This window comes from Saimiri boliviensis, chromosome 17, assembly GCF_048565385.1.
Source record: "Saimiri boliviensis isolate mSaiBol1 chromosome 17, mSaiBol1.pri, whole genome shotgun sequence".
In the NCBI taxonomy this organism is placed as follows: Eukaryota; Metazoa; Chordata; class Mammalia; order Primates; family Cebidae; genus Saimiri; species Saimiri boliviensis.
Window position 1 is genome coordinate 9133784 of NC_133465.1, and position 27511 is coordinate 9161294.

General features: G+C 45.5%; 1 protein-coding gene and 1 long non-coding RNA gene across 3 annotated transcripts in view; one reads left to right on the top strand and one right to left on the bottom strand.

Annotated features, from left to right (window-relative positions):
- The window catches only part of LOC141581796 (uncharacterized), a 154699-nt gene that overhangs the window by 2693 nt on the left and 124495 nt on the right, over nucleotides 1–27511 (top strand). The gene's annotated exons all lie outside the window — the stretch shown is intronic.
- On the bottom strand, nucleotides 3053–8289 carry SPDYE4 (speedy/RINGO cell cycle regulator family member E4). The gene is made up of 6 exons (XM_039476335.2): nucleotides 8181–8289; nucleotides 7428–7682; nucleotides 6556–6614; nucleotides 5424–5509; nucleotides 3237–3405; nucleotides 3053–3112 (listed from the first exon to the last, which is right to left on the bottom strand). Exons 1-6 carry the CDS (start codon nucleotides 8287–8289, stop codon nucleotides 3053–3055), a joined length of 738 nt encoding a protein of 245 aa, XP_039332269.1.

Consider the following 27511-nt stretch of genomic DNA (forward strand, 5'->3'; position numbering starts at 1 on the left):
AAATCAGCTGGGCATGGTGGCGTGTGCCTGTAATCCCAGCTACTCAGGAGGCTGAGGCAGGAGAATTGCCTGAACCCAGGAGGCGGAGGTTGCGGTGAGCCGAGATCGCGCCATTGCACTCCAGCCTGGGTAACAAGAGCGAAACTCCGTCTTAAAAAAAAAAAAAAAAAAAAAAAAAGATGTTAGTCTTACATGTCTGTCGAGCATCTCCTCAGAGTTCATTGACTTCAGTTATTTGATTTCTACTAACGAAACCCAAGATACTTCCCTCCTCTCATAAATAGTTTTACTCTATGGGTAGAACAGTGGCTCACACTTGTAATTCTCGAACTTTGGGAGGCCAAGGGGGACAGATCACCTGAGGTCAGGAGTTGGAGACCAGCCTGATCAACAAGGTGAAATGGTGCCTCTTCTCAAAATAGTGAAATTAGCTGGGCGTGGTGGCAGGTGCCTGTAATCCCAGCTTCTCAGGAGGCTGAGGCAAGAGAATTGATTGAACCTGGGAGGTGGAGGGCTTCTGAGCCAACATTGAGCTACTGCATTCCAGCCTAGACAATGGAGCAAGACCCCATCTCCAAAAAAAAAAAAAAAAAAAAAAAAAAAAAGGAAAAATGACTCAGCATTATTTTTCAGAGTTAATAACCTCATTAAACAAAAATGTTATTGGACAACAAATAAGAAATCCAGATCAGTCTGATCTCAGTCATTGTGAAGGTGAGAAAACTTCATCTTTATTGCATTTTCCCTGGCAGTGCACTGCACTGTCCTCTTTAAAACACACAGCCCCCGTCCCCCTTTCAAACACACGTCCTCTTTAAAGTAACATAGAAACCTTTTAATACAAGGTAAAAAATGGCATCTGAATTCTCACAATTCAATAACAAACGCTAAACATCAAATAAAAGTTTATTTTTACAAGAATTTAGGGTAAATGCCACCTAGCTTTAAACGTAATAGGTGTATTATGTAACTATACTAACTAAACACAGTGCTTCAGCAGCACATGTAATGGTAGATAAAAAGACTTAAAAATAAAACATGTAGGATAAAATAATCATCTCTTGAAAATGAAAACAGAATTCTGTTTATGTGTATATGAAAGGTATAACAGCATTACACAACTTCATAACAAGTGTCTTTTCCAAAATACTTGTATCTGTAAACTAGTTAAATACATGTAATAATTCTGTGCCCATAATTTTCAAAATAAAGACATAAAATGTGTGGTATACATTGGACATGTTAGTATATATGTAAGGCATACTAAAAATCACAACTAAATTCTCAAATTCAGTAACAAACACTAAACAGAAAATAAAAATGTCTATCTAAAAGGATGTAGAACTCCCACCTAGCCATACATATAAGGGATAAGTTAGGTCAGTATCATAGATAACAAGAGTGCTCACTTTGGGAGCACATATGATAAGAGATAAAATGATTGAAAGATAAAAGATTTAGGATAAAAATCCTTTCTTAAAAATGAAAACACGAATTATATTTATGTGTATATAACAACTATAATAGCCATCACAAAACTCTATAGAAACAGCATGCTTTCAATACTAAAAAACTCAAACTATACAAAATAAATGTAATTCTATGGCCAACATTTTCAAAATAAACGAATAAAATGTATAGTATATAATAAACTATCTCTTACATATTTCAAACAATTTAAAATAAACATAGTAATAATTCTATGGCCAGCATTTTCAAAATAAAACAATAAAATGTGCAGTATATGTTAAACTATCTCTTAAAATCCTATGGCAGTAATTTCATATTTTACAAATAATTCTCTGAGAATCTGAGCACCTGCACTGTGCTTCCCATGCTCCTGGAGTGTGGCAGCCAAGTCCATAGGAAACTGACCTTACAGCTTCCAGTCTAAGGGAGGCTGGGATTCAGCAGTGAGAAAAGGGAGGTGGTGTCCCAGGAAGGGTTGGAACCAGAAACACCCCTGGTTTCTCACATTCCATCCACAGAGTACAAGAAGTACCCTTGGCTCCTAGGAGGAAAACATGGACACTCTAGTCCACTCCTTCTAGAAGAGTCCAGGTTCTTCTAGATGATCTGCACAGGAAACTCTTCTCTTCTTTCCTGGTGTCTTTGGTGTTGGGATACAATTCCTGCTGAAAATGCCCATCTCCCCTGGGCCCTGTGGTCTGGAAGTGAGAGAGAGGATGTCACACTTGAAGGAGGCAGATCTCTAGAATGGAAGGTTATTTGCATCCCACAAGATGCAGCTAGAGTTCAGAGCAATGTATAAATGCTATTTTATCTCTGACCCTTTATTCTAAACCCTGATTCTGAACCATCATTTTTGATTCTGATAGTCACACTTTGGTGACCTTGACTGAAAAAAATAACTGAATATGCCCAGAATCACCCCCAGTGATCTGCTTCATAGCAAGGATTTCGAGGGAGTCAGCCCAGGGAGTAGAGCACCCTGGGAGAATGTGGCTTTGGACTTCATCACACTTGGGGCCTTCTGTGTTGTTAAGACCTAAACTTGGAACCATGCTACACCCATGTCTAACATGACAACATCACGAACCACCAGACCAGATTCCTAATCCTGAATTTTAATCTCTCCTGTTGAAGTCTAATGCTTAGTGCTAAATGCGGTTAGCTGCACAAGATGTAAAGCAAATCTTCAGGGAATCCTTTTCCCAAATCCGTAACTCAAGTGTGTCCATCCTAAGGAACCTCCCTAAACCTACGTAGTATCCTCATTTTTGAGACAGAGTGTCACTCTGTGGCCCCAGCTGGAGTGCAGTAGCAGAATCACAGCTCACTGCAGCCCCCACCTCCCAGGCTCTGCTGTTCCCTCCACCTCAGCGTCCTGAGTGGTGGGGACTAGTGGTGCCCTCCACGATGCCCAGCTAATTTTTGAATTTTTTGTAGAGACAAGGTCTCGCCATGTTGACCAGGTTTGAAGCTGGATCAAGCAATTGGGATCCTCAGATGTTCTTTAGCTTTTACTCTGGAGGACTCAGACATACCTTCTCTCAGGCCGATGACCTCAGGCCTCCATGTCCCTGGGGCTCTAGGAAATGAGGGTGCGATCTCGGGCCCACACCCAGTGCTCTGGGTCATAAGCCTGGATCTGGAAAAACACACATCACTTGAGAAGCCTGGGACTCCCCTGGAAGACCTCTCCCTGCCCTCCTCCAGCCTCCAATCCAGCCCATCTCTCCTCAACCCCACCTCCTCCTTATGGCCCCACCTACCTCCTCCATCTCCTCTGGGGAAACCCATGTCCTCCAGCGCATGGAACAGAGGAACTGGTATCGAAGCTTATGGAACAAGGGTCTCTGGGAGTGGTCCTTCCCATAGAGGAAGGAGAAGATGTCTTGTTTGGGGGCCTGGTTGTCCTCCTCCATGTCACTGGCCAGGTAGCTGGGGAGAGAAATCGTGTTGCTGCTCAGGGCCACCCCCAGGAGGGACCCCCACCTGAGTTCAGCTTCCCAGAGAGGAAGGCAGGGGACTCTCCTCAGCTCAGCAACCACAGTCACCCTGCAGAGGGCCCTGCCTTCCTCAGCAGGCCCCACTGGACAGAGACGTGCTGAAGGGTGCCTCTCACACCTTCAGGCAGGAGACAGGCCAAGTGGTGACTGGGATTGGTGGTTCTAGCCTGGAATCCCAGCAATCTGGGAGTCCAGACAGGAGGATCACTGGAGGCCAGGAGTTAGAGACCAGTCTGGGTAATACAGCAAGACTCCCTCTTAAATTAAAACCAACCCAAGTCTTATCCTAAGCATGTGTCCAGCCATTCTTACACAAGACAGGTGACATCACCTCATCCTACTCCCCATCCCTGTTCCTCCCCACACCCCTTTCCTTGTTATGTTTGCACACACCTGTCTCCCCCTGTATCCTAAGAGCCCCAAGGACAGGAACTGACTGGTGTGTTTCGGTTAATCATCTCTCGCCTACCAAGTGGCCAAAATAGGGCTTTGTTTATCTTGCTGCATTAATTCAACAAGTATTGCTGTGACCTCTCTCTTCCCATCCTCCATATTCCCTGGCACAGATGATATAATGTACTTAATAAGGTTTTGTTGAATAAATGAATACGTGAATGAATGAAGGAAAGATTTATCTTATACCTAAATGCTATATGAATTACTTTATGGAGTCAATATGACATGGAAAATGGAAGGAACAATGCTGACTGTTTCAGGAAGAGTTTGATATTTTGGCTAATTGACTGGCTCATGTCTCTAATACCAGCCCTTTGAGAGGCTGAGATGAGAGTATTTCTTGAGTCCAAGAGTAGCAGCCTGGGTGACATAGCAAAACCTCATCTCTACTATAAATTGTAAAAAGTGGCTAGATGTGGTGGTGTGTACCTGTAGTCCCAGCTACTGAGGAGGCTGAGGCAGGAGGATCACTAGAGCCTAGAAGATAGAGGCTGCAGTGAGCTCTAATCTTGCCTCTGACCTCCAGCCTTAGGGACAGAACACGTCTCTGTCTGCTAAAAACAAAAACAAAAACTTTGGTCTTGACAAGACCCTGTCTTCAATAGAGATCTAGTGTGATGGGTTTGGGGAAAAGCAGGGCAGATAAACTAATCCAAAATGTCCCATTATCCAAGGAGGTAAGTATAGTGCTGCAGGAGTGAGATGTTGGAAGATCAGGGAAGGCATCACAGAGGCTGTGGGGTTGGACTGACTTTAAGGAATTGGTCATTCGCTTCAAATCCATATGTGTGCAGGACACCCATACAGACACCAAATCAAAACAGAGTGGCGGGCATTTGGAAGAATCAGTCAAACCAAATAATGAAACAGCAAAAGACGGTGGGCAGATTTGGTGTTAGAGAGATTGCAGAGAGGGTTGAATTCGCCCTGTGGACCCAGTCCTCCATTTAGAGGGAAATCAGCAAAGGAAGTGGTTCAGGTGGGCAGTGAAGCAGGGGAGCTGTGCTTTGGAAAGCTACTCGGGCAGCTCTAGGGAGCCCCCTGACTTCGGGGGGGACTTGCAGGGCAGGAAGCCCCAGAAGGGAGGATTTGAAGATGGATCCATGTTATGCCAGGACTACCTGAATTGTGGCCTCTGTCATGGGAAGCTAGAGGAGGAGGATGGAAAATGGCATTTGATGTTGATATAGGAAGGAGAGAGTCAGAAGAACCAGAAATGGCAACTTGCTTGGGGAGCGGGGTCATGTTCATTTCTTTCCTTTCCCCTTCGGAGGGGTTTATGTCTCCTTTTGTTTGATTCTACTCTTTGTCAACTGCACTTTTATTTGTTTTTAGAAAGAACAGACTAAGAACGCCATAGCATAATCTTGTTAGATTTACACACAGAGGAAAGAGGACAAATAGGGTAAAAAATAGATGGAAGTTTGGAATTCCACTTCCTCCGCTGTCCCAGGGTATTGGATATTGACGGGTGGGAAGAAGCAAAGTACTCACAGAGCCAGGAAGAAATGAATGCGTCGGTATTGCCATGAGAAGAGGCCGGCACGGCTAAAATACGCTATGACCATCGACAGGAGATACTGATGGAGAGAAGGGAACAGAATGAACAAGAGAGAGGTCACATCCTGGAAGAGGAAGATGGTGGAGATAAGGGAATGCGGGCAGTGGTGCGCTTGCCTATCAGAGAAGGGACCTCATTGTTGGGTGACTGTGCTCATTGGGGGATTGCAGGTGGAGGGGTGTTCAAAGTCGGCTGCAAATCTGGGAAGTCAGAGGAAGAGAGGTCTGTGATGCTCTGATGGGATCACTGGAGGGAGTGTGTCTAGGGCGGCTAGTGTCAGGAGGGTCTTGGTGAGCCGGGTTGATCCTGGTGCACTAATTCAACAAGCATTGCTGTGACCTCTCTCTTCCCATCCTCCATATCCCTGGCACATAAGACGTCCTTCACGTGGTTTTGTTGAATATAGGAAGAGATGAATGAATGCAGAGAAGGAAAGATTTATACCTAAATGCCATATGAATTATTCCATAGAGTCCATTTAACATGAAGACTTGCAAAATGGAAAGAATTGTGCTGAGTGTTTTAGGAATACTTTGATATTTTGGCTGATTGGGAGGCTCATATGTGTGTAATACCAGCACATTGACAGGCTGAGGTCCCCAAGTTCTGAGATGATAGGGGTCAAGTGTTTCACGACTGTGGTCTGGGACTCCCATCTCAAAGGGTCCTGAGCAGAGGCAGGGGCCACCCATCCACCATGCAAGAAGCCTGCAGAGCCCTGAGGGAGATGCTGACAGATTATAAAAAGAGCAAAAATAGCTGGGAGTGGTGACTCAAGCCTTGAGTCCCAGCTGTTGGAGAGGCTCAGTTGGGAGGATTGCTTGAGCCCAGGAGGTTGAGGCTGCAGTGAGTGATGATTGCACCACTGCACTCCAACCTGGGCAACAGAATGAGATCCTGTCTCCCCCTTACCCCCCTAAAAAAATCAGAACTTGAGCATCCAATACAATGGGAGCAGTAGGTGGGCGATAGTAGAGGGAGAGAGGAGAGGAAGTGTTTAGAAGCTGCACCCTCCCCCAGGCCGTGTGTTAGAGCAGGAACACAGTGGAGTGGAGAAAACCTTACCTTGTCGGAAACCCTCAGATCTTTGTCCCAGGCCAGGAATTTTCGAATGACAGGATCCTCTGTGAAAAGAGAACCTTTGTTAGGGTGAGAAGCAGAACAGGTTGTCGTGGGAGCCATAGGGCGGAGAAGAGAACTGTGCCTCCCTTGGGGAAGTCTCAGAACTGTGGCCAAGGGTTAGGTGGATGGGAGAGGAGAGAAGGACTTTCACTGGGCAAGGAGGGAGGCTGCCGCTCTGAGACTCCCCTGAGGAAAGGCTAAAGGAGGCCCTGGGTGTCAGAATCTATAGGATGAGGAGATGTGATAAGCCATGACGTCCTCCCATGAGACAGAGGGACCGATGCAGAAGTGATCATGGAATTCCCATCTTTGCTTTGGGAGATAGTCACAGCAGGGTGTGCCCATGGCCTTGTCATCCCCTTCTATGGATGGAGACACTTAGGTTTAGAAGGTCAACATAAGACATAGAGTTTCAGAGGGTATGGCTGAAACCAAGCTTGCTTGCTTTCATTTTCTTAAAAAAAAACCTTTGTGATAGGGTCTTTCCCTGTCAACCAGGCTAGAGTGCAGTGGTGCAGTCATAGCTCGTTGTGCCTTCAAATGACTGAGTTCAAGAGATCCTGCTGCCTCAACCTCCCTAAGTGCTGGGACCTCAAGCATGAGCCACTGTACCTGGCCTGCAACCAACCTTTCTCATTTCAAATGCAGACCTTTCTAAAGACTAGTCTCATCCTCTGCCATCTCCTAAGCTTCCTCCTCCTGCATGGAGGGCTCACCCACCAGGAGAACAAATTCTTCTTATTGAAAAAGTGTGATTATTGGAAATTTCCGTTTTATAAAAAACCCGATTGGAGGTGCTCTAAGGGGTGTCCTACCCAGCAGCCTGTTGAAGGCCTCGTGGTGCTCAGGGAGTACGGAAGACGCTCGCTTTCTCTTCAGCCTCATCTTGAGCCCATCTTCAGACAGGGTCTCCACCACCCAGGTGTCCTTGGGTTCAGGGCTGCGCTCCAAGTTCAGCTCCTCCTCCGTCTCCTCCTTGGATTCGTCTGACCATTCCGATTCGTCTGACCATTCCCTCCTCCTTTTGAGGCCAAGGGATTGAGGCCAGGGGCTGGGATCTACCCAGGGGGCTGAGTGAAGAAACCATGCCGTGGTGTAAAGTTTCTGCAACTGATCACCTTAGACCCCCGACCCTAAAGCCACATACTATTCTTCCATCCTCTCCCACGTCACTGTCTCTAAGCTTCTCTAAGCCGTGTCTCCACTTTCCCCTTTGCTGATCCCCATCTGCCTCTCTCTCACCTCCCCATTATTCCACCTCTCTGTCCTCAAAAGGTTTCCTCATCACAGATAAGAACTTTCAATTGGAGAAGAATGGAAACCTTCACTTGAGCTCTTCCTTCTCCCCTGTCATCTTTGAGTGCATCTCCTGACCCCCGTCATTGTTCCCAGGCTTTCCTTCCATGTGGCCAAGCCGAGCCCCACTCCCCGCACCCTCCTTCCCCGAGGTACTGAGTCCCTCGTTTCTTTCCCACACACCCTACTCCAGGTGTTCCTTCCCAATCACTGGGCCCTGTCCCTCTTCTGAGTCAGTACTCTCCCATCACTTCTCCCTCCAGTCACCTCACCTGACGGTCCTGGCACTTCATCATCCACCACCACCTGCGGGGACGGCACTGTTGTACTAAGCTGGGGGCTCTGCACTTCAAACGGGGGGTGTGCTTGACCACTGGCCATGATCTCCCCCAAAGGCTTTGTTTCTGTCCACACAACCTAGTCTCTGTTCTGTCCAAAGCTGCCTTACAGACCCCGTTAGGACCCCGAAGAGCGTGTTTCTCTTGTAGAGGCTCGGTCAGGAGAAGTCAGGAGTGAAGAACAGCTCTGAGAAGATGCTGTTATCCACCTGAGTTCCCAAGCGCCCAGAGTTCGATCTGTCCAATCAGGAAGGTTGGAATCTCTGATGTCATCGGCCATTCCAACCTGGCAACCAGTTTGAAGAAAAACACATGTAACTGTCAGACTGATCTCTTCTCTTGGTGATCGGGGGTGAGGGGTATATCCTGGTAATGCCGCAACCTGTCAGCATTGTCCAAAAGCATTCTCAGGGTCTCCCCATTCCTCTTTTCCCTGTCCCAGCAGAGGCCGTGTCCTATCTACTCTCAACTGGAGGGCTGTTGGGCTCTCCTCCCTGCTGTTCCTTCCCATTTCACAGTTCGGCCTGGTGGGAGAGGGTGGAAGTTGGCAAGGATATTTAGGGTAAGCAGAATGATGAGACCTTCCAGGAGTGAGATGATCATGTCCAGGAGATCCTGGGTACATTGACTTGTTGAATGAAACTGTTACGTCAAAGCACTCAGTTTGGCAAAGCTTTTTTGCTAAATGTCTATGGATATTCACCGTCCTCGATCCTATACTCGGGGAACACATGACCTTTACTCTCAGGCATCTTTATGAGTCCAAGAGACACTTTGAGGACTGAAAATCATAGGAAACTGTCAGTGGGTTCACACAAATTTCCAACAGTGTCCACAGTTTCAGTCCATCCATGAATCACCTAAAGCCTGCCCTTCCAGTTCAGCTAAGGAACTGTGGTCTGTAGATCAACAATTACAATATATAAATGTCAGTTGACCCAGACATTTTCCTACCATTTGTGTATTCTAGGAATTAAATATCCTTTGTAACAAAGACTAAGTGGAAAAATCTCAGCAAGGCACAGGTGCTCTCACTCATAATCTCAGCCCTTTGGGAGGTGGAGGCAGGAGCATCACTTGTGGTTAGGAGCTCAAGATTAGTCAGGGCAACATAGCAAGACCTCATCTCTACAAAATATCAACAAAGTAATCAGGTATCATGGCAGCCCTGTGGTCCCAGCTACTTGGGAGGCTGAGGCAGGAGGATCCCTTAAGTCCTGATGTTTGAGGCTGCAGTGAGCTATGATTGCACCACTGTACACCAGCCTGGATGGCAGAGTGAGACACAGTCTCAAAAGTATTTTTTTAAGAAAAATAACATGTAAGAGCTGGATGCCATCTCAGATACCATCCAAAGAACCCATGAGTTCCGGCAAAGCTTCCTAATGGGCTCCAGTCTCCGAGGAGCCTCTCGCTGATGGGAAAGGCACAACTGAATGCTCTTATTGAGCTCACATTTGCATTCATGATGGTTTCAACCATAAGAGCTGGTTGGATCCTTATATAACAAAACAGAAAATAATCTTTCTCTCCTATTTAACAGGCTTTCAAATGTTAGAAGATCGATATTCTGTTGTCATTGGAGTTTCTCCTCTGTAGCAGGAAAGGTTCTGATGAATCACTCCTCAAGCCAGTTTTGCATATTCCTCTGTGTTCTAGGCACCTTCTGTAGACAGGCTACCATCAGGCAGCACCCATCTTCAATTATGTTGACACATTGTCCCCAAAACAGCCCAGGCTTTATCTGATATGTTCAGGAAAAAGCAAAACTATCACTTCTCCCCTTCTCTTTTTTCCAGCAGTGCAGTTTAATACAACACTGGCTGTACGTATGCACCAAAAATATCATTAGAGTGAAATAGCAGGGCTTGACTGGCCGGGTATGGTGGCTCATGCCTGTCATCCCTACACTTTGGGAGGCCGAGGTGGGGGAGTCACTTGAACCCAGGAGTTGGATACCATCCTGGGTAACTCAGTGAGACTCCTTCTCTACAAAAAATTTTAAAATTAGGCTGAGATGGTGGCACACACCTGTAGTCCCAGTTAGTTTGGAGACTGAATTTGGAGCATCGCTTGAGTCTAGGAGTTCCAGGCTGCATTGAGCCCCTGTACTCCTGCCTGGAGACCATTTCAGATCCCCCAAATCCCAGCAAAGTAATTAAAAACAAAACAAGGAAGACAAGAGAAGTGCTTTGCTAATACCAGCCTTTCAGACTAAGGTTCTCAACTAGGAAGATTAAAATACAGACCCTAGGACCCAGCCCCATAGATTCTAATTCAAAAGGACTGAGGTGGGGGCTGAATTAAAGTTAGCCTGGTGTGGTGGCACACACCTGTAGTCCATCAGTCCATTCAGATTTGGAAGTCTTTGGGTGTGGCAGTGCAATAGACATTCCAAAGAAAGCAAAATCACTATCCAATGAAACGAGTAGGAAAGTTTTTGAGGGAGGTATACAAGGCCTGGGCCCCACAAGGGAGGGCTGCGATCAGGCTTTGTATCCTTTGCTCAGTGGGACCTTCTCCACCAGCCTCCAAGCCCCCTGTGTGCTGGTCTAGAATCCTCCTAACATTGGCCCACACCTGTAATTCCAGCAGTTTGGAGGCCAAGGCAGGAGGTTTGCTTGAGTGCAGGAGTGCAAGACCATTTTGGGTAACATGGTGAAACCCTGTTTCCACCAAAAATACAAAGAACTAGCTGGGTGTGGTGGTGCCCGCCTGTAGTCCCAGCTACTCGGGAGGCTGAAGTGGGAAGATTGAGCTTGGGAGGGGAAAGCTGCAGTGAGCAGAGTCAGCACCACTGCATTCAAGCCTAGGTGACAGAGTGATACCATGTCTCAATTAAAAGAAAAAACCCTAGACATTTTAACTGATGATATGAAAGAACTGAATAGAGACTTACAAAACATCTAAAGATGGCTCAATATGGTAAAGCTGTAGATTCTATCCAAATGAATTTAGGAATTTAATACAATTGCAGTAAAAATCTCAGAGAGATGTTCCCCCATAAATGTTGACAAAACCATGTACAAGTTCATCTAGAAAAATGAGTACTTAAGGAACTATCCCAAAGGAGAATGATAGGGAATGTGCACTGCTAGATACCAAAAATGTGTTCTAAGACACAGGTGTTGAAACAGCATGCTGCTAGTGTCACTGCAGGCCCAAACCTCAAATGCTCTAAGGGCTTGGGCAAGTAACTTGCTCTAAGATAGGCCTGACTTTGTGAGCTGCCTAACGGCAGGAAAATTCACAATTAAAAGACATTTCTGACCAAAACCAAAACAAGATCAAATGCACATCTGGAGGCCTGAAATGAGTGACAGGGCCCCAGTTTATGATCCTTGGTACAGTAAACAGAATAGAAAGTTCATAATAAACCCAAGTTTCTATAGGAATGCAATGTATGTTATCACGGCGTATCCCAGCGGGGAAAGTGTAGGTTATGCAACAATGGTATGGGACGACTAGCTAATTCTTTGGAAGAAAGAAAGATATGTACAAATCAAATTCCTGGTGGATTTAATTAAATGGGAAATTAAGTGTTCAATGTGAAAATTCATTATGTAACAGGATATTCAATGGAAATGATACCTTTCATTTTTTTTGCCAATGGTGAAAGAGCTGCCAGAACACAGCCTTGATCCTCAGAAGTCACAAGGCTCAGAAGTCGTATCTGAGCTTCTGAAGACTTTACAAGTCTAATGTACAAGTTTAAGTTCCAGCCCAAAGCAGAGAGAGTCTTTATTTCTCTGCATCCTCACTGCTGTGAACTGAACGTGTGTCCCCCAAATTCATATGCTGAAACCGTACATTGCTGATAAAGACATACCCAAGACTGGGAAGAAAAAGAAATTGAATTGGACTTACAGTTCCACACAGCTGGGGAGGCCTGAGAATCATGGCGGGAGGCAAAAAGCACTTTGTACATGGTGACAGCAAGAGAAAATGAAAAGGAAGCAAAAGCAGAAACCCCTGATAAACCCTTCAGATCTCCTGAGATTTATTCACTACCATCAGAATAGCACGAGAAAGACTGGCCTCCATGATTCAGTGAATTCACCCTCGGTCCCTCCTGCCACATGTGGGAATTCAGGGAGATACAATTCCAGTTGAGATAAGAATGGGAGACACAGTCAAACCATATCCAACCCTAATCTCCAATGTAATGGTACTTGGATATAGAGTTTTTGGGAGGTAATTAGCTCCTAAGGGTGGTGCCCTCACGATGGGGTTAGTGCCCTTATACGAAAAGAGAGAGCTTGCTTTCTCTCCCTTTTCTGTCTGGCGTGTGAGGGAACAATGGGAAAATGGCCATCTGCAAACCAGCAAGCAGACTCTCAGCAGACACTGCCTCTCCTGGCACCTTGATGTTGGACTTCCCATCCTCCAGAACTGTGAGAGAGAAATGTTGAAGTTTTCCAGTCTATGAGAATTTGTAGGAGTAACCCAAACTGACTAAGGCACTCACCAACATGGTGTATTACCAGTCTCTTAAAATTTGCCCATCTGATAGGTGAAGTAACTCATGTGTATACAGCCATTTCTTCTTCTGTGTGTCTCCTGTTCCTGTTTCATGCCCACTTAAAAAGTCAAGTTGCTTTGTAGTTTTACTGATTTACAGAAGGTCTTTATGTTCTCTGGAAAGTAACTCTGTATTTTTGATGCTCACCTCTACTCATCCTAATCCTTTTGAGTGGATTGGTTGGACCCTCATTGGATGCAGCCAGGGACAGGAAGGCAGCTAAGGCAGCAATCCACGGCAGGTGGACCAATAGCCATCACCCAGGCTGATTCACCAAGTCGGCAGAAGAATTAGCTTTGCCTTTTTCTAGGCTTGGGATTCTCTACAAGCAGAAACGGCACTAAACAGGGGAGGTGGGGCAACATTTGGTCTATTTACCCTGTGGCTGCGTCATTGGGAGGTAGATAGAACAGACCTGCAGTCCCGAAGAATGTGTTGAATGTTTCTTGTTTGTTTGTTTTCGAGAGAGAGTTTCACTCTATTACCCAGGCTGGAGTGCAGTGGTATGATCATAGATCATACAGTCTTGACCTCCCAGGCCCAAGCAATCCTCCCACCTCAGCCTCCTGGGTAGCCGGGACTACAGGTGTGCCCCATCACACCGGGATAAGTTTTGTGTTTTTATAGAGGTGTGGTTTCACCATATTGCCCAGGCTTGTCTTGAACTCCTGAGCTCAAACCATCTGCCCACCTGGGCCTCCCAAAGTGCTGAGATCACAGGCATGAGCCACTGTACCCAGCCATCCCAGGAATGTTTTGAGAGCTCAGGCTCAGTGCAGACTCTTGTTAACAACGTAAGTTCATCCCATTGTAAGTTCACTCTTGGACATTGTGCAAGTGCTTCTCAAATTCCTCCGAGATCTTACTTGCCTCATTTGCATGTGGTTTATGATATTGGCGACATGAGGAGGGGTCCTAGAATGGAGGCAACCTGTAGCAATAGCTTTACGGTTCCATTTGTTGGAACCAAAATTGCATTCTAGGCTCAGCCATGCTTGTGGTTGCACAAACATTGACTCTTTGCAACTCCTCCTCCTCGTCTTGTGTGTCTGTCAGGTGTGTCCTCAGAGTTCATTGACTTCAGTAATTTTACTTCTACTAACTAAACCCAAGATAGTTCCCTCCTCTCATAAATATTTTACTGTATGCACCAGAGGCTGTGGCTCACGCCAGTAATCCCAGCACCCTGGGAAGCCGAGGCAGACAGATCACTGTCAGGAGTTCAAGAAAAGCCTGACCAACATGGTGAAATGGTGCCTCTACTAAAACTACTGAAATTAGCTAGGCATGGTGGCAGGTACCTGTAATTGCAGCTTCTTATGAGGCTGAGGCAAGAGAATTGCTTGAATCTGGAAGGCAGAGGTTGCACTGAGCTGAGATTGAACTACTGCGTTCCAGCCTGCACAATGCAGCAAGACCCTTTCTTAATAATAATAATAAAAGTAAAAATGATTCAGCGTTATTTTCCAGAGTTAATAAATTTGTTCAAATAACTAAAACCTCATTAAACAAAAGTGTCATTGGACAACAGATTAGCAATCCAGACCAATATGATCACAGTCATTGTGAAGGTGAGAAAACATCATCTTTATTGCATTTTCCCGAGCAGTGCACTGCACTGTCCTCTTTAAAACACACAGCTCCTGTCCCCCTTTCAAACACACGTCCTCTTTAAAGTAACACAGAAACCTTTTAATACAAGGTAAAAAATGGCATCTGAATTCTCACGATTCAATAACAAACACTAAACATTAAATAAAAATTTATTTTTTACAATAATTTAGGGGAAATGCCCCCTACCTATAAATACGATAGATGTCTTATGTAATAATACTAGGTTAAAAACAGTGCTTCAGCAGCACATGTAATAATAGGTAAAATGATTTTAAAGTAGAACGTTTAGGGGATAAAATAATCGCCTCTTAAAAATGAAAACAGAATTGTATGTATGTGTATGTATTTGACAGGTACGACACCCATCACACAATTTCATAACAACAGTGTCTCTTCAAAAATGCTTGTATTTCTTAACTAGTGAAATAAACGTAGTAATAATTCTATGCCCATCATTTTCAAATTAAACACATAAAATGTTTGGCGTATATCGGACATGTTAGTATATATGTATACATGTTAAAAATCACAGCTGAATCCTCACAATTAAGTAGTGAACACTAAACAGAAAATAAAAATTTTTATTCACCAGAATGTAGAAGAACTACCACCTAGCTATAAATATAATGGATATATTAAGTCAGTATCATAGATAACAAGAGTGCTCACTTTGGGAGCATGTATAATAATAGATAAAATAAAAGATTGAGGATAAAAAGTCCTCCATAAAAAATAAAAACTAAATTATGCTTATGCATATATAACAGCTATAACAACCATCACAAAAGTCTACAGGAACAGCATGTTTTTAAAGTTATAACAATTTCAAACTGTTTAAAACAAACGTAGTAATATTTCTATGGCCAACATTTTCAAAATAAAACAATAAAATGTGTGGTATCTATTAAACTATCTCTTAAAATCCTATGGCAGTAATTTCGTATTTTACAGAGAATTCTGTGAGAATCTGAGCTCCTGCGCTGTGCCTTCCAGTGTTCCTGGAGTGTGGCAGCCAAGTCCATAGGAAATGGGCCCTCCAGCTTCCAGCCCAGGGGAGGTTGGGATTCAGCAATGAGAAAAGGGAGGTGGTGCCACAGGAAGGGTTGGAACCAGAAACACCCTGGGTTTCTCATGTTCCTCCACAGACTCCAGGAACTACCCCTGGCTCCAGGGAGGAAAACCTGGTCACTCTGTTCTGCCCCTTCTAGAAGAGTCCAGGTTCTTTAGATGATCTGCACAGGAAACTCTTCTCTTCTTGGTGTCTTTGGTGTTGTTGGTGTTGGGATACACTTCCTGCTGAAAATGCCCATCTCCCCTGGGCCCTGTGGTCTGGAAGTGAGAGAGAGGATGTCACACTTGAAGGAGGCAGATCTCTAGAATGGAAGGTTATTTGCATCCCACAAGATGCAACTAGAGTTCAGAGCAATGTATAAATGCTATTTTATCTCTGACCCTTCATTCTAAACCCTGATTCTGAACCATCATTTTTGATTCTGATAGTCACACTTTGGTGACCTTGACTGAAAAAAATAACTGAATATGCCCAGAGTTACCCCCAGTGATCTGCTTCATAGCAAGGATTTCGAGGGAGTCAGCCCAGGGAGTAGAGCACCCTGGGAGAATGTGGCTTTGGACTTCATCACACTTGGGGCCTTCTGTGTTGTTAAGACCTAAACTTGGAACCATGCTACACCCATGTCTAACATGACAACATCACGAACCACCAGACCAGATTCCTAATCCTGAATTTTAATCTCTCCTGTTGAAGTCTAATGCTTAGTGCTAAATGCGGTTAGCTGCACAAGATGTAAAGCAAATCTTCAGGGAATCCTTTTCCCAAATCCGTAACTCAAGTGTGTCCATCCTAAGGAACCTCCCTAAACCTACGTAGTATCCTCATTTTTGAGACAGAGTGTCACTCTGTGGCCCCAGCTGGAGTGCAGTAGCAGAATCACAGCTCACTGCAGCCCCCACCTCCCAGGCTCTGCTGTTCCCTCCACCTCAGCGTCCTGAGTGGTGGGGACTAGTGGTGCCCTCCACGATGCCCAGCTAATTTTTGAATTTTTTGTAGAGACAGGGTCTCGCCACGTTGACCAGGTTTGAAGCTGGATCAAGCAATTGGGATCCTCAGATGTTCTTTAGCTTTTACTCTGGAGGACTCAGACATACCTTCTCTCAGGCCGATGACCTCAGGCCTCCATGTCCCTGGGGCTCTAGGAAATGAGGGTGCGATCTCGGGCCCACACCCAGTGCTCTGGGTCATAAGCCTGGATCTGGAAAAACACACATCACTTGAGAAGCCTGGGACTCCCCTGGAAGACCTCTCCCTGCCCTCCTCCAGCCTCCAATCCAGCCCATCTCTCCTCAACCCCACCTCCTCCTTATGGCCCCACCTACCTCCTCCATCTCCTCTGGGGAAACCCATGTCCTCCAGCGCATGGAACAGAGGAACTGGTATCGAAGCTTATGGAACAAGGGTCTCTGGGAGTGGTCCTTCCCATAGAGGAAGGAGAAGATGTCTTGTTTGGGGGCCTGGTTGTCCTCCTCCATGTCACTGGCCAGGTAGCTGGGGAGAGAAATCGTGTTGCTGCTCAGGGCCACCCCCAGGAGGGACCCCCACCTGAGTTCAGCTTCCCAGAGAGGAAGGCAGGGGACTCTCCTCAGCTCAGCAACCACAGTCACCCTGCAGAGGGCCCTGCCTTCCTCAGCAGGCCCCACTGGACAGAGACGTGCTGAAGGGTGCCTCTCACACCTTCAGGCAGGAGACAGGCCAAGTGGTGGCTGGGATTGGTGGTTCTAGCCTGGAATCCCAGCAATTTGGGAGTCCAGACAGGAGGATCACCGGAGGCCAGGAGTTAGAGACCAGTCTGGGTAATACAGCAAGACTCCCTCTTAATTTAAAACCAACCCAAGTCTTATCCTAAGCATGTGTCTTGCCATTCTTAGACAAGACAGGTGACATTACCTCATCCTAGTCCCCATCCCTGTTCCACCCACATCCCCTTCCTTGTTATGTTTGCACACACCTGTCTCCCCCTGCATCCTAAGGGCCCTAAGGATGGGAACTGACTAGTTTGCTTCTGTTAATCATCTCTCACCTACCAAATGGCCAAAATAGGGCTATATTTATCTTGCTGTATTAATTCAACAAGCATTGCTGTGACCTCTCTCTTCCCATCCCCCATATTCCCTGGCACATATGATATGATGTACTTTATAAGGTTTTGTTGAATAAATGAATACATGAATGAATGGAGGAAAGAAGGAAAGATTTATCTTATACCCAAATGCTATATGAATTATTTTCTGGAGTCAATATAAGATGCAAAATGAAAGAAAGTATGCTGAGTATTTTAGGAAGACTTTGATCTTTTAGCTGATTGGCTGGCTCATGTCTCTAATACCAGCCCTTTGAGAGGCGGAGGTGAGAGTATTCCTTGAGTCCAGGAGTAGCAGCAGCCTGGGTGACACAGTGAAACCTCGTCTCTACTAAAAATCATAAAAAGTGGCTAGATGTGGTGGTGTGCACCTGTAGTCCCAGCTACTCAGGAGGCTGAGGCAGGAGGATCAGTAGAGCCTGGAAGATAGAGGCTGCAGTGAGCTATAATCTTGCCACTGACCTCCAGCCTTAGGGACAGAGCACGTCTCTGTCTGGTAAAAACAAAAACAAAAACTTTGATGTCTTGACAAGACCCCGCCTTACCCAAAAGGTAAGTAAAGTGCTGCAGGCATGAGATGTTGGAAGATCAGGGAAGGCATCACAGAGGCTGTGGGCTTGGACTGACTTTAAGAAACTGGTAATTCCCTTCAGATCCACATGTGTGCAGGACACCCATACAGAAAACATCAAACCAAAACAGAGTGGTGGGCATTTGGAAGAAGCAGTGAAACCAAATAATCTAACATCAGGATGGTGTGCAGATTGGGTGCTAGAGAGATTGTAGAGAGGGGTGAATTCGCCCTGTGGACCCAGTCCTCCATTTAGAGGGAAATCAGTGAAGGAAGTGGTTCAGGTGGGCAGTGAAGCAGGGGAGCTGTGCTTTGGAAAGCTATTCGGGCAGCTCTAGGGAGCCCCCTGACTTGGGGTGGGACTTGCAGGGCAGGAAGTCCCAGAAGGGAGGATTTGAAGATGGATCCGTGTTATGCCAGGACTACCTGAATTGTGGCCTCTGTCATGGGAAGCTAGAGGAGGAGGATGGAAAATGGCATTTGATGTTGATATAGGAAGGAGAGAGTCAGAAGAACCAGAAATGGCAACTTGCTTGGGGAGCGGGGTCATGTTCATTTCTTTCCTTTCCCCTTCGGAGGGGTTTATGTCTCCTTTTGTTTGATTCTACTCTTTGTCAACTGCACTTTTATTTGTTTTTAGAAAGAACAGACTAAGAATGCCATAGCATAATCTTGTTAGATTTACACACAGAGGAAAGAGGACAAATAGGGTAAAAAATAGATGGAAGTTTGGAATCCCACTTCCTCCGCTGTCCCAGGGTATTGGATATTGACGGGTGGGAAGAAGCAAAGTACTCACAGAGCCAGGAAGAAATGAATGCGTCGGTATTGCCATGAGAAGAGGCCGGCACGGCTAAAATACGCTATGACCATCGACAGGAGATACTGATGGAGAGAAGGGAACAGAATGAACGAGAGAGAGGTCACATCCTGGAAGAGGAAGATGGTGGAGATAAGGGAATGCGGGCAGTGGTGCGCTTGCCTATCAGAGAAGGGACCTCATTGTTGGGTGACTGTGCTCATTGGGGGATTGCAGGTGGAGGGGTGTTCAAAGTTGGCTGCAAATCTGGGAAGTCAGAGGACGAGAGGTCTGTGATGCTCCAATGGGATCACTGGAGGGAGTGTGTCTAGGGCGGCTAGTGTCAGGAGGGTCTTGGTGAGCCGGGTTGATCCTGGTGCACTAATTCAACAAGCATTGCTGTGACCTCTCTCTTCCCATCCTCCATATCCCTGGCACATAAGACGTCCTTCACGTGGTTTTGTTGAATATAGGAAGAGATGAATGAATGCAGAGAAGGAAAGATTTATACCTAAATGCCATATGAATTATTCCATAGAGTCCATTTAACATGAAGACTTGCAAAATGGAAAGAATTGTGCTGAGTGTTTTAGGAATACTTTGATATTTTGGCTGATTGGGAGGCTCATATGTGTGTAATACCAGCACATTGACAGGCTGAGGTCCCCAAGTTCTGAGATGATAGGGGTCAAGTGTTTCACGACTGTGGTCTGGGACTCCCATCTCAAAGGGTCCTGAGCAGAGGCAGGGGCCACCCATCCACCATGCAAGAAGCCTGCAGAGCCCTGAGGGAGATGCTGACAGATTATAAAAAGAGCAAAAATAGCTGGGAGTGGTAACTCAAGCCTTGAGTCCCAGCTGTTGGAGAGGCTCAGTTGGGAGGATTGCTTGAGCCCAGGAGGTTGAGGCTGCAGTGAGTGATGATTGCACCACTGCGCTCCAACCTGGGCAACAGAATGAGATCCTGTCTCCCGCTTACCCCCCTAAAAAAATCAGAACTTGAGCATCCAATACAATGGGAGCAGTAGGTGGGCGATAGTAGAGGGAGAGAGGAGAGGAAGTGTTTAGAAGCTGCACCCTCCCCCAGGCCGTGTGTTAGAGCAGGAACACAGTGGAGTGGAGAAAACCTTACCTTGTCGGAAACCCTCAGATCTTTGTCCCAGGCCAGGAATTTTCGAATGACAGGATCCTCTGTGAAAAGAGAACCTTTGTTAGGGTGAGAAGCAGAACAGGTTGTCGTGGGAGCCACAGGGCGGAGAGGAGAACTGTGCCTCCCTTGGGGAAGTCTCAGAACTGTGGCCAAGGGTTAGGTGGATGGGAGAGGAGAGAAGGACTTTCACTGGGCAAGGAGGGAGGCTGCCGCTCTGAGACTCCCCTGAGGAAAGGCTAAAGGAGGCCCTGGGTGTCAGAATCTATAGGATGAGGAGATGTGATAAGCCATGACGTCCTCCCATGAGACAGAGGGACCGATGCAGAAGTGATCATGGAATTCCCATCTTTGCTTTGGGAGATAGTCACAGCAGGGTGTGCCCATGGCCTTGTCATCCCCTTCTATGGATGGAGACACTTAGGTTTAGAAGGTCAGCATAAGACATAGAGTTTCAGAGGGTATGGCTGAAACCAAGCTTGCTTGCTTTCATTTTCTTAAAAAAAAACTTTGTGATAGGGTCTTTCCCTGTCAACCAGGCTAGAGTGCAGTGGTGCAGTCATAGCTCGTTGTGCCTTCAAATGACTGAGTTCAAGAGATCCTGCTGCCTCAACCTCCCTGAGTGCTGGGACCTCAAGCATGAGCCACTGTACCTGGCCTGCAACCAAGCTTTCTCATTTCAAATGCAGACCTTTCTAAAGACTAGCCTCATCCTCTGCCATCTCCTAAGCTTCCTCCTCCTGCATGGAGGGCTCACCCACCAGGAGAACAAATTCTTCTTATTGAAAAAGTGTGATTATTGGAAATTTCCGTTTTATAAAATGAACCCGATTGGAGGTGCTCTAAGGGGTGTCCTACCCAGCAGCCTGTTGAAGGCCTCGTGGTGCTCAGGGAGTACGGAAGACGCTCGCTTTCTCTTCAGCCTCATCTTGAGCCCATCTTCAGACAGGGTCTCCACCACCCAGGTGTCCTTGGGCTCAGGGCTGCGCTCCAAGTTCAGCTCCTCCTCCGTCTCCTCCTTGGATTCGTCTGACCATTCCGATTCGTCTGACCATTCCCTCCTCCTTTTGAGGCCAAGGGATTGAGGCCAGGGGCTGGGATCTACCCAGGGGGCTGAGTGAAGAAACCATGCCGTGGTGTAAAGTTTCTGCAACTGATCACCTTAGACCCCCGACCCTAAAGCCACATACTATTCTTCCATCCTCTCCCACGTCACTGTCTCTAAGCTTCTCTAAGCCGTGTCTCCACTTTCCCCTTTGCTGATCCCCATCTGCCTCTCTCTCACCTCCCCATTATTCCACCTCTCTGTCCTCAAAAGGTTTCCTCATCACAGATAAGAACTTTCAATTGGAGAAGAATGGAAACCTTCACTTGAGCTCTTCCTTCTCCCCTGTCATCTTTGAGTGCATCTCCTGACCCCCGTCATTGTTCCCAGGCTTTCCTTCCATGTGGCCAAGCCGAGCCCCACTCCCCGCACCCTCCTTCCCCGAGGTACTGAGTCCCTCGTTTCTTTCCCACACACCCTACTCCAGGTGTTCCTTCCCAATCACTGGGCCCTGTCCCTCTTCTGAGTCAGTACTCTCCCATCACTTCTCCCTCCAGTCACCTCACCTGACGGTCCTGGCACTTCATCATCCACCACCACCTGCGGGGACGGTACTGTTGTACTAAGCTGGGGGCTCTGCACTTCAAACGGGGGGTGTGCTTGACCACTGGCCATGATCTCCCCCAAAGGCTTTGTTTCTGTCCACACAACCTAGTCTCTGTTCTGTCCAAAGCTGCCTTACAGACCCCGTTAGGAGCCTGAAGAGCGTATTTCTCTTCTAGAGGCTCAGGAGAAGTCAGGAGTGAAGAACAGCTCTGAGAAGATGCTGTTATCCACCTGAGTTCCCAAGCGCCCAGAGTTCGATCTGTCCAATCAGGAAGGTTGGAATCTCTGATGTCATCGGCCATTCCAACCTGGCAACCAGTTTGAAGAAAAACACATGTAACTGTCAGACTGATCTCTTCTCTTGGTGATCGGGGTGAGGGGTATATCCTGGTAATGCCGCAACCTGTCAGCATTATCCAAAAGCATTCTCAGGGTCTCCCCATTCCTCTTTTCCCTGTCCCAGCAGAGGCCGTGTCCTATCTACTCTCAACTGGAGGGCTGTTGGGCTCTCCTCCCTGCTGTTCCTTCCCATTTCACAGTTCGGCCTGGTGGGAGAGGGTGGAAGTTGGCAAGGATATTTAGGGTAAGCAGAATGATGAGACCTTCCAGGAGTGAGATGATCATGTCCAAGAGATCCCGGGTATATTGACTTGTTGAATGAAACTGTTACATCAAAGCACTCACTTTGGCAAAGCTTTTTTGCTAAATGTCTATGGATATTCACCGTCCTCGATCCTATACTAGGGGAACACATGACCTTTACTCTCAGGCATCTTTATGTGTCCAAGAGACACTTTGAGGACTGAAAATCATAGGAAACTGTCAGTGGGTTCACACAAATTTCCAACAGTGTCCACAGTTTCAGTCCATCCATGAATCACCTAAAGCCTGCCCTTCCAGTTCAGCTAAGGAACTGTGGTCTGTAGATCAACAATTACAATATATAAACTTTACTTGACCCAGACATTTTCCTACCATTTATGTATTCTAGGAATTAAATATCCTTTGTAACAAAGACTAAGTGGAAGAATCTCAGCAAGGCACAGGTGCTCTCACTCATAATCTCAGCCCTTTGGGAGGTGGAGGCAGGAGCATCACTTGTGGTTAGGAGTTCAAGATTAGTCAGGGCAACATAGCAAGACCTCATCTCTATAAAATATCAACAACGTAATCAGGAATCGTGGCAGACCCCTGTATTCCCAGCTACTTGGGAGGCTGAGGCAGGAGGATCCCTTAAGTCCTGATGTTTGAGGCTGCAGTGAGCTATGATTGCACCACTGTTCACCAGCCCGGATGACAGAGTGAGACACAGTGTCAGAAAAATTTTTTTAAGCAAAAATATAATACAGGAACTGGATGCCACCTCAGATACCATCTGCTCACCCGGGCTTCCCAAAGTGCTAAGATCACAGGCACGATCCACTGTGCCCGGCTATCCCTAGAATATCTTGAGTGCTCAGGCTCAGTGCAGACTCTTGGTAACAACCTAAGTTCATCCCATTATAAGTTCAATGTTGCACAAAAGCTTCTCAAATTCCTCTCAGATCTAACCTCCTCATTTGCCATGTGGTTTATGATATTAGTGACAGAAGGAAGGGTCCTTCAACGGAGGCAACCTGTAATAGTACCTGCATGGTTCCATTTGCTGGAATACTAATTGTGTTCTAGGCTCAGCCATGCCTGTGGTTACACAAACATCAACACTTTGCACCCTCCTCCTCCTTATCTTGTGTGTCTGTCAGGTGTGTTCACTGACTTCAGTAATTTGATTTCTACTAACCAAAGCTAAGATACTTCCCCCTTCTTGCCAGTCATTTTACTGTATTGCCTGGACACTGGCTCGTGCCTGTAATCCCAGCACTTTGGGAAGCCAAGATTGGTGGATAACCTGAGGTCGGGAGTTCGAGACCAGCCTGGCCAACATGGTGAAAGCCCGTCTCTACTAAAAATACAACAGAGTTAGCTGGGTGTGGTGGGGTGTGCTTGTAATCCCAGCTACTTGGGAGGCTGAGGCCAGAGAATCGCCTGAACCTCAGAGGCGGAGGTTGCAGTGAGCCAACATCACGCCACTACACTCCAGCCTGGGTGACAGAGACTCTGTTTTTTAAAAAAAAATTTTTTTACTATATGACTAATAATGCCCAACATATATATATGCAAATATTTTCTGCTGTTTGTTGTTTGTCTTTTAATTTTATGTCTTTTATCATAGAAATGTAAAATATTTATTTAGCTGAATCCATTGATTGTTCTTTTTATCTTCCTGAGTTTTATGTATTTTTTAAAGTCTCTGCACTCAAAATTATAAATATATTGACATTTAGAATTGTGTTTTTAAATGTTGTTTATTTCTAATTGTAGTAAAATATACATAACAAGAAATTTACCATGTTAAGCATTTTTTTTTTTTTTTGAGTTGAAGCCTCCTTCTGTCATCAGCCTCCTGAGTTGCTGGAACTACGGGTGCACGCCACCATGCCCAGCTAATTTTTGTATTTTTAGTAGAAATGGTGTTTCGCTATGTTGGTCAGGATGGTCTTGATCTCCTGACTTCGTAATCTACCCGCTTTGGCCTTCCAAAGTGGTGGGATTACAGGTGTCAGCCATTACACCCAGCCCATCTTAAGTATTTTTAAGTGTACTGTTCAGTATTGTTAAGTATTATTCACCCTGTAGTACCACCAATCTTTAGAACATTTTCATCTTGTAAAACTGAAATTCCATGCCCACTAATCAATAACTTTCCATTTTGCTCTTCCCCTTGCCCCTGACAACCACCTTTCTACTTTGTGTTTCTATATGAATTTGATTACTCCAGGTACTTCACATAAATGAAATCATACAGTATTTGTCTTTTTGTGACTGGTTTATTTCATTTAGCATAATGTTTTCAAGGCTCATCCATGGGGTAGCATGTGTCAGAATTGACTTCTCCTTTTAAAGCCTGAATAATATCCCCTTATATTAATACTTTATTTTGTTTATCCATTTATCCACTGATAGACATTTGGGTTGATTGCACCTTTTGGCTATTGCGAACAATGCTGCTATGAATATGGGTGTTCAAATATCTCTTTGAGACTCGGCTTCAGTTTTTCAGAGTATATATATTTACAAGTGGAATTGCAAGATCATATGGTAATTCTATTTTTAATTTATTGAAGAAATCGTACTGTTTTCCACAGTGGCTGCACCATTTTACATTCTCACCAGCAGTGCACAATGGTTCCAGTTTCTCCACATTCTCGCCAACTCTTGTTATTTCTGGTTTTTTTTTTTTTTTTTTTTTTTTTTTTAAATAGTAGCCATCCTGATGGGTGCGAGATGATATCACAGTGTAAAATTAGGTTATTTTTGAAGTACAAAGGTAATAAGTGACTACATTCTCATTATACATCATTTGAACAATAGAAATACATCTGGAGCCTTATTTGTCCACCACCGAATCCCATGCCGAGAGGTGACCATGCATTCAATACATACTTACGTCAAGTATCTGTGATGGGCCTGATGCTCTTCTGGGCTGGGGACACAGCAGCGAACAACACAAGGTCCCCGCCGTTATGGCAAGTGGGAGGAGGAAACACGCAATGAACAGGCACACTGGTGACTACATCTGGGATGTTATCTTCAGGGCACTGCCCTTAGGATCATCATGAACAATCATGGGTGGAGAGATGTGGGGAGTTGAGTCAGTGCCCACAGACACAAGTACCTCCCACAAAACCTTCTCACTGGGTTGCTGATCCTTCAGGCCTGTAGGCACAGGGTCTAGGCCCTGTGAGCTTCTTGAGAGCCTATACCAATGTTTCAAGCTGGAAAATGACTGGCTCCAAAATGCAAAAAGGAAGTCACAAAATAATACATGTTTAATTAGATGCTTACAAACGTTAACACACTAGCTTCATGAACTGCTAACTTTAGCATTCATATAGCATTTCACACATTTGAAAGTAATCTGTGGATTTAATTTCCTCACTTCTCAAGAATTCTCAATTATGCACAGATTTTTAGGAAAAAAAGTGAAGCAAATTATGAATTAAATGAGTTACTCAGACAAATAATTTCAAAAACAAAATTAGAAAAATCTTTTTGCCTTTTTTTCCTCCCAAATTATTTTTAATGTCGATGGAAGTAAATTTTAATCTGCTTGCAATGGCAGCGTTTAGGGCTTAGTTAAGTTTGGTGCAGGGTTGGGTTGTCTAAAGATGGCCCCAGTGGGTTTTCACTAATACAGCTGTGCAAGGCTGGGAACCGTTGCCTCCTTGGACCCAACCATCTTTTCATGGAATGATTGTATGATTCCATTTTGGCAGTTTGCTGAGGCTGAGGAAGACGGGACCCTCAGAAGCAATTTCAGGGGCCACTCTCGGGGAAAGGATGAGGCAGAACACTGGTTGTGCCCATCATGCTGGCCAGTCATGGCTAAGTCTGGTCTTGGAGACCAGCCCCAAACCTCTGCCTGCTCTGTGGCTTGTCCCTGACATGTTAAATGGTCTCCTGTTCTGTTTTCATGACCAATTTCCCAATGCTGGCATTACTCAGAAGAGAACTCCCACTAGTCCAAGCTAACAGCGCTGCTAGGCAGTAGCTGAAATAACGCCTTTTCTTCTGACCTCAGATGTTTTGGGGATGTGGCTCTCTGCCTTCACCAGGAAGTTGACTGATGCTCTATGTCCACATATGGAAGTGACTACTAGTGACCTCTTCACTTAGAATGACATAAGTGGGTAAAAAGAAGCTTCTTATGTTCTGCCCCAAGTTATTCCATCCATTTTCTTTTTCTTCTTGCCCAGGTCCCTTCAGTGAGGACACCTTTCTTTATCTCAAGCATTTCAATAGTTATACTTCTCAGTCTTCAGACATCAAATTGGATTTTCTTTCTTTTTTAAATTTATTTAGTTTTTTGAGACAGTATCTCATGCGGTTGCCCAGGCTGGAGTACAGTGTTGCAATCATGGCTCATTGCTGCCGTGACCTCCCTGGGGTCAGGCAATCCTCCCACCTCAGCCTCCAGAGTAGCTGGGACTACAGGGACACACCACCACACCTGGATAATTTTTGCATTTTTTTTTTTTTTTTTTGGTGCAGAGGCAGGGTTTCACCATGTTGCTGAGGCTGGTCTTGAACTCGAAGCCTCAAGGAATCCTCTTGTCTCAGCCTCCCAAAGTGTTAGGATTACAGGCATGAGCCACCTCACCCAGCCCAAATTTGATTTTTAAGAAGAAATGTTTCTCCTGAATACATACCTATGTAGTGGAAGTGTAAAGAGTAACAAATTTAGCATAATCATTACCACCTCTTGGTGACAGTGGAGGGAAGGATATAGCACTGGGGAGGGGAGGCTTACTATATGTTGATAATGAGTAATAGTTTAGATTGAGCTCTGGGGACACACTGCTCATTATTATTCTATGTACCTTTTGCTATATCTGCAATATTTAATAATTTAAAAGAATTTACAATGGCTTATATGGTGGATAATTGTTTTTGTCGTTCTTCAGTCTTACAGAATCTCCTTCAAATTTCCTTTCAACTAGAGGTTTTCCCTTTCTTTTTCTTTTTTTTTTTTTTTGAGACAGAGTTTCGCTCTTGTTAACCAGGCTGGAGTGCAATGGCGCGATCTCGGCTCACCGCAACCTCCGCCTCCTGGGTTCAGGCAATTCTCCTGCCTCAGCCTCCTGAGTAGCTGGGATTACAGGCACATGCCACCATGCCCAGCTAATTTTTTGTATTTTTAGTAGAGATGGGGTTTCACCATGTTGACCAGGATGGTCTCGATCTCTTGACCTCGTGATCCACC